At 43.0% G+C, this 11,225-nt stretch overlaps 1 protein-coding gene across 1 annotated transcript in view; it reads right to left on the reverse strand.

Annotated features, from left to right (window-relative positions):
* Window positions 1–6,246: 6,246 nt before the first annotated feature.
* Window positions 6,247–11,225, reverse strand: part of LOC131287535 (dedicator of cytokinesis protein 3) — a 60,279-nt gene continuing 55,300 nt past the window's right edge. Inside the window, exons 6-11 of the mRNA XM_058316593.1 lie at window positions 10,438–10,547; window positions 10,024–10,041; window positions 9,495–9,867; window positions 9,184–9,405; window positions 8,164–8,558; window positions 6,247–8,090 (exon numbers count right to left, since the gene is read on the reverse strand). Of these exons, the coding sequence (XP_058172576.1) occupies window positions 6,293–8,090; window positions 8,164–8,558; window positions 9,184–9,405; window positions 9,495–9,867; window positions 10,024–10,041; window positions 10,438–10,547 (2,916 nt within the window). The 3' untranslated portion in view covers window positions 6,247–6,292. The remainder of the gene's footprint in view (window positions 8,091–8,163; window positions 8,559–9,183; window positions 9,406–9,494; window positions 9,868–10,023; window positions 10,042–10,437; window positions 10,548–11,225) is intronic.

Genomic DNA, 11,225 nt, shown 5'->3' on the forward strand with positions numbered 1-11,225 from the left:
GAATAAAACTGAATCCAATAACAAATCCCGAATAAATGTTGCTTGCACAAATTTGTTTTTCCTCCCACTTGATGCTCAATCAAACACCTTTAAGGGTTAATACCGATTACATCATGAATGTTGTGCGACTCCATTTTCACCCCCTATTAATTGCGTTGTTAGTAAACCAATCTAACCGTTTTCCCTTTTTTCAGCGGCACTGTTCTCTCCGATGGACAACGGTGGTTTGCTGCAGCCAACACCCCTTATGGCGGCCAACGCAAACGCTAGCAACAACAATCAATCCCTGTTGCCGGGCCAGCAGCAGCAACAGCAGGCGGCTGCAAACGTCGGAACGACTTGGAAAAATGCCGGCAATATCAACATCGACCTGGACAATCTGCTCGGCAACGGTCCAAAAGGTGGCCGCCCAGGAACCGGCCCTGGCGGAGCGTCTAACGCGCCCTCGATGAACCAACTGAAGAGCATTAACTCGAGCCCGGTCCATGGGCAGCAGCCGTCGATGGGCCCGATGTCACCGCTGAGCCCGGCCACATCGCCCTTCGGTGCCGGACTGGGCCCGGGTATGGGCGCCCCCGGTTTCATGATGAGCCCGGTCGCGCAGCCACAACCGGCGGCCGGAGGTTTGCTGATGGGTGCGGGGTCCGGTGCCTTCCTGAACGGGAACAGTACCACCACCGGCCCTTCGTCCAACGGTGGCAACGCATTCGGAGCGTTCGGAGCGTTCCAATGATCGTACGCCGGCCCGGGAAGGGCTTCGGTCGCTTCCTGTTACTAACACCGAGCGCACCTCCGAGGAAACACCCACCAATATTGGGTGCGAAAGTAGAAAACTAACACAATCCATATTTCCACCAGCATCGACCAACCCCACAGCTATCCCACCTTTTCCTTCGGTGGCGAGGAGGTTCGGCGAGAGCGATGGATCGATTTCCAATTTTCCCCGATCCGGCAAACTGAACTGCATCTCCTTCACGGGTACCGTGTTTTGCCAAAACCGCCAAAATTTCCCACCAAGAAACAACCATCCCTACAACTATCCACCCACTCTCCCTCATCCAAAACCACCAATGCGGCCTACATGTTTAGTAAGAAAGATAAAGAAGAAGAAAGATATTATTGTTCGTAAAACTTTCAACAGGAGGCAAACGAAACAAGAAAAACACGGAGAAAAATATTAGTCATTTAGATAGCAAAAGGTAGAATGAATAATGGAACTGAAAACCAGCAAAACATTTACCGAGCAAACACAGAAACTATCAGTATTTTAAACTCTTTTCTGCCACACAAACAACACACCAACTACACACTCAAAAACAAACGTTACTGTGAGTGAATTTTCACCAATGGACGGGAAAAGGGGCATCATAAATAATCAGTTTCCTCATGAACTCGATCGACTGGCCCATGTGCCCCACGTCCTGTTCCTTTGAAATTGTCAACTCTCCCCGGAAACGGTGTAGTTCCTTGGCCACGGTTTGGTTTGTCATTTTTTAATCATTCCACCATTTTTCTATTTTCCTTTTCTACATCTATTTTTATACACGTGGGCCTAACCAGTTTACGCGGCGTTCTGGCGAATTTCGGTGACCGCGTAAGACAAATACAATCTTTTATACACCCTATAATTCATGCAACAAACAAACGATATAAACAGGGTATAACAAACTAAATAAAAAAAAAATGGAAATTAAGTGTTGTGTTCCTCATGCCGCTGTGAGGAATTTTTTGCAAACGCAAACGGGATATCTTGCATACCCTTTCTATGTGTGTGAAGTGATTTTGTGTGGTTGGTTTGTGCATGTGCGTGTTATTACGTAAGTGTATCTGGTTGAAGTTTTGCACAAAACATACTAAACACGAGCAAGCGAGAAAGTATACGGTCCATGTAGGCTATGGCCCGCAATTAAATGGTGGAGAAAATGAAGACAAAAAAAAAACAACGCGAATATAAAGTAAGGACATCCGGGAATGAGAAGCTGCTGTGACAGAGGGAAAAGTAAAGTAGAACAGAAAAACAATCCTTACGGAAGGATCACAGGTGCATAAAGACTTTTTACAAGCTTTGACGAAGGAAAAAGATCGAAGAGATCGCTCCAAGACCGATCCACATACGTACACACAAACCCCCCGTGTAAATACTATATAGACAGATTAGTACGGATGGTAGTAGGCAGCGCACTTTGCGGGATGAATGCAGATGAAATTGCAACCCATGGTTATTGTTTTTGATTCTCCCTCAAAATAAGAGCCAACCAACGTTGGGGAAGAAAATGCAAATACGCAAGTATGACACAAGTAACATTGAAAACATAAGAAAGTCTCACGGACGCACGGTATGGACGCGATATGAGTGCGTTTTTTTCTACTGTTCGCCTGTTATTTGTTCCATTTCCAGCTGGCAAACTTTTAGCAATACAATAGTGGGATATTATCGGTGGCGGGGACCCCCTTAGGGCTCAGTTAAACAAGTTATTAAACTATTTCTTTATCTAGTTTAACATTGTGCACTGTTGTTTCTACTCTCTTCCAGCTTGTGTAGCGTTTACACGTTTGGCGCAATAAGAGACAACATCATGAGCTGTCCAACATGTATTGCACGATCGTTACAATGATTATTATTATTTCTTTTCGTTTTTCGGTTTAACGTTTTCGGTGTTTTTATTTGTTAAATCAATTTATGGATGTTTTAATTTGCTTTAATTCTACCAATGCTTGTTTATTTTTTCTTTATACCATTTTTGTTTACCATGTTTCCCATATAAACACATTCTATCTAGAATATCGCGCGAGTTTATTAAATTGATTGTAAAGTATATTATAACAAACAAACAAAAATGCACACATACACACACACACCATACTGCTTCCAGAAGGGTGAGGTGAGACGAAACACGTGTTACACGATGTGACAAACCCTGTTAGAGATGTTTTTTGTTTTTTTTTTGTTTCACCTCTGTTAACCTCTGCACGTTAGTTAGTTACGTTTTTTGTGCGCCCAAAAGTGCTAGTTTAAGTAAGCAATACGTATGAAAGCGGTGCTATTCCCGCACGAGAAAGGGAGAGACAACCCTTCCACCCCCGTTGTGCACTCGGATTTTTTAAACGTTCGAAACCTATTTACATAGAGATCAATTACGGAAAAATGTTACGAAAAAGAAAAACAAACTCAGTTTAATTTGTCTGAACAAACGTTGGAAAAGATATCGGTCGAACAGCAAACGAACGCGCAACGACAATAAGATAAAAGAACAGAGGGGGTGCGTATGCGTAAAATAATGCACAGGATATGAAAATGCGAGAAAAATGCGGTAAGATAATAAGGGAGTACAAGAGTGTGATAGTGTCGGGGGACAAAGCCAGAAAAAATGAATGCAGCGGAACACTGAAAAGTAAAACAAGGTAAAACATTTTGCACGATAAAACTTACATATCCCGAGGCGAGTAGTAAACTAAAGTGGACAAACAAAAAGGAAAGCACGAGATCGAGAGTGTCAAAGTTGTGTAAACTGTAAGCAGCAGCGGTTGCATTGAGATGTTGTTTTAAAGATTTGTGAAAAAGTGACGACTACAGGAAAAGATAAAAGAAATCATTCTAGAAGGCTCTTCACAATCTACCAGAAAGAGGTAAAACGTGTAAAAATATACATTCTTTACAATTGTATTTAGTGATGTAGCAAGTTTAAATCAAATTGGAGTAGTTAAAGCAAAACGAACGGGACGCAGAAGAGACTTACTGATATTGGGTCAATCAACGGTTGCAATACTATATATAAATAAAAATATATGTAATAGGCAAAAGAAGGACAAGTTTGGACACATTGCCCCTTTTTTTCTTTGGTATGGTTCTGTGTCGCCTGCGTCTAGTTTTGAGTCAGTCCTGTTGGTATTGTTAGTCGTAGCTGTGTTAAAACTTTTCACCATTGCACGCATTTCGGTCGCGTAATAATAGGCTTATCTATTTCTTACCGGTTGTCAAAGGATTCTGCCTGTTACGAAGAAATTCTGATAGAAACCAGCGACCGTCGTTTCTCCGGAGTGTCGTTATATTGAATTTGCGTATGGAAAGGCGTCGTTTTTTCAGAATTTCCTCAATTTACGTATAACAAAACAAAAAAGAATATTTTTTTTCCTTTTTTCCACTAAACTAGTTCCGCGTTTGGAAACAGGATCCCCGTTGCAAACGTGAACGAAACCGAAAAACAATATTAAAACATACGTTGTTGCAGCGATAGGGATTTGGAAGAACGTGAACACAGGCCAGCATGGAATCGAAAATCAAAACATACCGAAAGCAAACTAAAACGAACTAAACTTAGTGAACGAAAAATCATACGAAACACACAAAACAGGAAAAAGTGGAACCGTTGCAGTGAGAGTAATAAACGAAAAATATAATTAACAGCAGATGTATTTTTGTTGAAATAAAAGTAACAGTGTAAAAAACGCAATATGTTTATTTTATTTACTGCTCTTAGTGCTTAGCTCATTTAGCACAAAAATATGTTTTTAAATATTTCATGCTTCTTGTGGAAGCTGACTCCGAAGAAAAATGGAAAGCAAAGAGTAACTAGTAAAATAATGTTTAACAAATTCCTGTTTTCTCACGGAGAGAAATTTGGAAAACATAATGCTTAAGTTGATCAACCATCCTAATTTTTATAATTTTTTTCATTAATTAATTCCATAAAGTCCCATTTTAAAATGAGTAAGCTTTACAGATTAAATACTAACCTTGAGTACATAAAGGATGTTAGATGACTATTAGGTTTTGTTAAAGCAATATACTTTTATAAACCTAGTTTCATCAAAATTGATGACAAATTATTCAAATTAAAAAAAAAACACTGTGTGTTCAGGATAAATATAATACAAACTAAAATAAGTGTGCACGCATTTTTTTTAATGTGGTTTTCTTTCGATGTTCGACGAAAACAAAACCCACGACTTTAATTCTGTTTTTTATCTTTATTTATTTATTTATGGTATATCTTCTACTTGCATTCCCATGCAATAGTCTGGGTCCTCAGAGCGACACACAAGCGACACAAGCACACCGGACAAAACCTTCTTCGAAATACCGCCCAGTACATCATTGCCTTTTGGGGCACATACAAGCACACACACACACGTTCAAACATACAAACTAAAAGATCTGATCGTTTTCCAGCAATTCGCATCCAGAGTGAGATTCGCTTTCCTGCGTTTTCCATTTCCTTTGCTAACGACCGTCGTTATCTCATGCCGTGTGTTTGCGCGTTTATCTTACTCCACTGACTAGTTTGTTTCAGTATTTTGTTTTTAATATTTTATTTCATTTGTCAAAATTTGGAATATGGAAATAGGAACGAGTCGAATAGAGATAATTAATACCGAGGGGTAAACGGGGGTTTTGTGATTGCCGTTTTTGTTTTTTTTTTCATTTCTTTTCTTGTTTTTTTTTAATACAAATCTTTTCCACAGAACGTTCCACTTCCAGTTGAATAATCTCGCTCTGCATTGCCCCCTTCCCTTCCTGCGATCCAAAGTGCGGAATATGCTTGTATTTTCCAATCGTTGAAATCCGTTAGCTTACGCCGAAGCCACCTTCGCTTCCCGTTGCTTAGATACGAGATACATTATTTATCGTAAAGTTTTTATGCTAGAGTATATTCGTTTTCATATGACTGTTTTATCTGTTTGTGTTATTATTATTATTATGTTGCTTTTTTTAATATTCGTTTGGCTTCTCTTCACCTAGTTCACCCTTGTTCTCGAGTGGTGACACCTTTTGGGGACACTTGGACTCCTGCTTCATTTGTAGTTAAAATATTTGGCAAAAAAGTTTCACTCGTATGCTAAACACACACTAAAAATTAGACGCGCTTTCCGCACACACGCGCTCTTCTAGCGTTTCGTCAATTGTGTTTATCGCTATCAGAAAAAAAAAGAGTACGCATGCATAGAGGTATATTTTGTATGGAATTTGTTACGGTAGCGAAATCGGTATGCGCTTTAGGTAATGTATATAACCGCGTACGTCTTGAGTGTATATTTTTATTTGTAAATGTAAATAGAGCAAATATGTATGCTTGTGTAATATAGTATAACTGTTTCTTAGTCTTCTATTCGGCCCTTTCCCCGCTGCTTCATGCTATTCTTCTCCTCATGCTTCGTAAAACACTTTCCTGAATGTAATTATCGTTGGTATGTGTAATGTTGTAGTGTGGTTTTTTTTCACGTTCGCTCTTTTCCCATTCCCCACTTTGGCGGGGGCTTGGTCACCTTAACCAGGACCACAGGGGAAAAGAGTTTAGTAGAATATTTCATCCTCATCGTCACGCCGCAGCGAAATGATGGTCGTCGTGGTGGTGGTCGTCGTAATGGAACCCATTTCCAGCACCTCACCGGACGCACCACCACCGTTCATCAGGAACCCCACACCACCACCGGCAGCAGCAGCGGCCGAGGAAGGTCCACTACGTCCGGGACTTTGATCCCTGAGCTTCGGTATCTGAGGTGGTGCCACCAATGCTACCACCGGATTGTCACCGTCGTCGCTGAACGAATCGCTAAAGTTGTCGTTGAACATCGGTGGCGGGGCCGGGCTGATGTCGTTCAGGCTCAGCTGCTCCCCATCGGACGAACTGTTGGTGCTTAGGTTTAGGGACTGATTGCGCTGGTGATGATGGTGGTGGTGCGGGGGTTGGTGCTGGTGGTGGTGCGGCGGGGGTTGGTGCTGGTAGAAATGAACGGAAGCGTTGTTATTGATGTTGTTGTTGCTGCTGCTGCTGCTGTTATTGTGATGAATCATGGCCGGAAGGGAGTGCTGGTGATGGAGTGTGGCCGATTTCGGCGGAATCGGAGGTGGTGGAGGTTTAGCCGTGGGTGACCTAGTTTGCGCCATTGGCGTAATGCATTGGTACGCCTCGGGATTGGAGTTGGTCTTCTGATGTCCCCGCAGGATCGGTGACTCCCGGGTTAGCGATGCCTGCAGCGTGTTCCCATTAGCGCTGATGTTGTAGTCGTCGTGGGGCGTCGATGTTGCCGTGGTGCTGTTGGTTTCCGGGGGTGGGGGCACGGCGACTGGGTGATGATAGTGGGCCGCAGCTTCTCCGACGTTCAGGTTGTTCAACTCCTGCGTGCTGGTGGAAATGCCCGAATCTCTGTTAAACCCCTGCCGGAACTCGGTTAGCGGTCTCGGGCTGCCGTAGTTGCCGCTATCGTTGAGTGAAATTTCATACAGCGAGTACTTTTTCTGCCGACCCTTCCCCGGTAGTGTTTGTCCCTGTTGCGGCTGCTGCTGTTGATGTTGGTTTTGTTGCTGTTGCTCGACGTACTCGGTGAATGGCATCGGATTGGAGCTACGCTTGTCGGGTGTATGGCCACGCGGTGGTAATGGAGGGGCGGTTGGTGAACATACCGCCGGCAGGCCACCGGTACTGTCACGCGGAGGAATCTGCGGAACCATGGCTGATGCATTGAGGGTACCTATCGGCACGATGCCCGACAACGAGAGGCCTTTCTTGGTCACCGACATGTACGTTCCGTCGTAGTCCTCCGGAAAGTAGACCATTTCCTGTCCACCGTTCGATGGCAGTCGTCCATTGGACGGCCCAACCGACTGATAGTGCGACGAACCGGTCGACGTGCCGGTCGATTGCTGCCCGATCGGCAGCGGGGGTAGGGGTTTCGTTGGAATGTTTATGTTTGTCTTCCACTCGGCCGTGCTCTTTTCGAGCTCGTGGAATGCCTCCGAGAGGCGATTGTGCAGCGGGAGCACCTGCTCCGAGGCGAGACTTCGATGGAGCTCGAGCGCCTGACGGAGGATCTGCATCTGCTCGTAGATCAAGCGCTTGAGACGCTGCACGTGGACGCTCTGGTCGCGCCCTTCGGTCGACTTGGCGAAACGCTCCGAAAAGAATGCGTCCTGATACTTGCTGAAGCCTCCGTTGACGTTCGCATCGACCGAACCCTGGATGCGCATGGTGAACGGGTTCAGATTGCGCTTCGGATCGAGCCGATACTGAACGATCAAATCGGACAGTTCCTTGTTCACGTTGGCGATCGTTTCGCAGGCAAACTCAACCGGTGTTAACTCGTGCTCGGAGCTGCAAGTTAGTGTGAGACAAAAAAAAACTCATTAAAATCTTATAACGACCCTTCCCAGCATATCACACTTACGTTTTGCTCACTTCCAACCACCGCAAAATACCCGGCAACGGTTGCGCCGTCTCGTAAATCGTCCGAACGATCCATAGCGACTTGAACTCGTTATCCTTATCCACCGTACCCTTGTGCACCGGACGATCGTACTGGAAGCGAGTTACGTCGTTTACTTCGTAGTACTTGGAAATCTTCTCCGGCACGGTCACCTTGGCGCTCTTCAGATGGTACGGGTCGGGAATCGGGCGCACGTTGACCGCGTGGAAGCGCTGCTCGGGCGAGTTCAAGATCGAACTGTCCGGTGGGTACTGCTTCTTGTCCAGTATCTGGGCGGTGGGAAACTCGGTCTGCAGGCGCTGTATGAACGCGCCAATGCGTTCGTACTCTAGGCCACGGTAAATGAATTGCTTGTTCTGCGGAAGATGAGTTGAATTGTACATCTTTAGACATGCAGACAACAGTTTCGTGCAGGTTGTTAAAAACAAAATTTAGTTCTACTGTTAAAGAAATTCTTCTTCTCCCTGTTTAAATTTGGATGTTTTAACGATATTACACAGTTATACAGTTTTAGCTATTAGATTTCGTTTTTCTCAGCATTTTGTGTTTTTGTTTGGTTTGAAACAATTTTTCAAATTAACTATTTCATTTTTTCAAGCATATTTTTTTTAGCTTAAGCAATTTTATCATGGGTACAAAATTTATATTTATCGAAAAAAATTTAAACACAACTTAGCTTTATCTCGAATAACAAACCCATACAAAGTCTGGAGATCAAATTTTGTTGAAATGTTTGTGTAATTGTTTTCTCTATTATTGAGCGTACTTTTCAACTGTGAAAATGTTCTTTGTTTAAAGGTGATCGATACAATTTGATTATAAATTAAAGCATTTGTGATTGGATGTATTTTAAGTAACCTAGTTTTCCTAATGAGTACATTGCAGCTAATTGATAATCATGCTTCTGCAAAAAATGATTCTTTTCTTGACACAGAATGAATTAAACTATTAGAATTGTTCCTAGCATGTCCTTCTACCTACCCGGACGAACGAAGGAAAACCGGTGCCATAGTATCCGACACGGAAATATTCCGGTTCCGGGCGCAGCTGTGTCAGAATGTTTTGGAAAAATCTGGCCTCCTCCATCAGCATTTCGCTGAGCCGATTGTAGTCGAAGCGTTTGCGTTCGTAAAACATTGCCAACTCCTTGCACAGTGGGATGCCTTTCTCCCAGCATTTTCCCTTATCGAAGTAGCATATGATCTGGAAAAAAGATGTTTCGTAGTTGAAGAAGGAAGAACCGTGGTTAAAGGTGCTTGAGGCATAATTGTGTTTTCGTTTTGGTTACATACATTTTTGTAGCTCTTCTCCTTCTGCTCCCACTCTCGCGGGCCATTGGATTCATCGGAAATGTGTTCGCTGTCCCAGGACAGCATATCGGCGTACAGCTTCAACGTTAGCCCTGCCTCGACGTAGTTCTCAGCGCCCAGGTGCAGATCGAGCAGCTTGTAGATGTACCGGACGTACATTTCCTTGCGATTAATCTCGTCGTTGTAGAAGTTGAGCAGATTGACCGTGCAGGTCATACGTTTGTCCCGGTTCTCGTCGCCCTGCATCACACTGCGGTAGTCAAGCAGCCGCTCCAGCAGCCTCGTGACGGAGGAAATGAACGCGATACCAGACTCGCGCCACGAGGGGTTCTCGGTTTGCACGCGTTCCAACAGGCTTTACGTTTTTCACGCCGCCACAGAGAATCAATGCAAGATAGGAAGGACAAGAGAGCAATAACCAATTAGCCTTTTTTCGTGGTTGCATCGACGGACAGCGAAAGCAGTACAGTATGCATCGGGAAACGTTTTAGAGCCACTAATGAAAACTTACGCTAAACACAGTTGCTCCCTACGGTTTTTTGGTGGACGAGAGTGTTCATGTGTAGTTATTATCAGTATGGACATGCACAAGACAGGAGAAGAAACACGATAGGGACGCATTTGTAGAACAATGGAGCAGCAAACGACGGCGATGATTCACAATGATGTGGATGAGCATGATGACCGGTTTATTTTTTTAAATTGTTAATGTTGCATTAAACAAAAAGAAAGCGTTATAGCGTTAGTCACAATAGATAATTTTGTAGTAAAGTTGAAGGGTATGAAAGAAACCTTTAATGAAATCATAATTGCATACGGTAAACAAATTAACTGACAGAACATAAAATTCCTACTTAACGGATGGTGATGATATGGTTAGTAAATGCATTTTTATTAACGGCCCCAGAAGACTGACATGACTTACATTGTGCTAAAAAGTTCCCGATATTCATCATCGCCTTTATTTTCGCTTATAAGCAGATCCAATTTGTCGATCAGTTCACTCTCCACCAGACGGAATGATCCTCGCGAAACCTGTAAGAATTTAGAAATATACAAATGGAAATAGTTACGAAATAATAATTTTTTTGTACTTAAAAAAAACTACACTTAAATCACATCATTCATTATTGCAGAACAGTAAACATAGCTATCATCATGTAAATTGTGCAAGGCTTTTGGGAATGAAATTATCCAGAACCAAAGCGAGCTGATGTTCCCGTATCTTTTATTGATTTTATTGCCATGATGATAAGAAGACATGTCTATGGTATGAGTCATAACATTGGCTCTTTCATCGCTCTATTTTTGGGTAAAAATGCATCATCAGCTTCGCATCACCACGCGCAAGTGTTTGGCAAACCGTCCAAAATCGATAGTTTACGAAAAGATACCGTTATCGTTTGTGGTAACCCTTTATCTACAATGAACGGTCCATTTATATGAAAGTACTGACATTCTGATTGACTCGAATGGTATTTTGTTTACTATAAACCAATAAATACATAAACATGCGTTCTAACTAATTTTAGTTTTGGTAACCACAGTTAGCAAACGAACCATGTGATTGAATCACAATTGCACATGCTGGTGTGATAAAAGATAACGAAAAACTTGAAACGCCCATTTTCACGCATGCGGGCGAAATCAACTTTTCGCCCAACATTCGCAGCAGAACAAATTCGCCTACGTTTTGAAATGCTGATCAAATCT

Source organism: Anopheles ziemanni, chromosome 3 (genome assembly GCF_943734765.1).
Source record: "Anopheles ziemanni chromosome 3, idAnoZiCoDA_A2_x.2, whole genome shotgun sequence".
Classification (NCBI taxonomy): Eukaryota; Metazoa; Arthropoda; class Insecta; order Diptera; family Culicidae; genus Anopheles; species Anopheles ziemanni.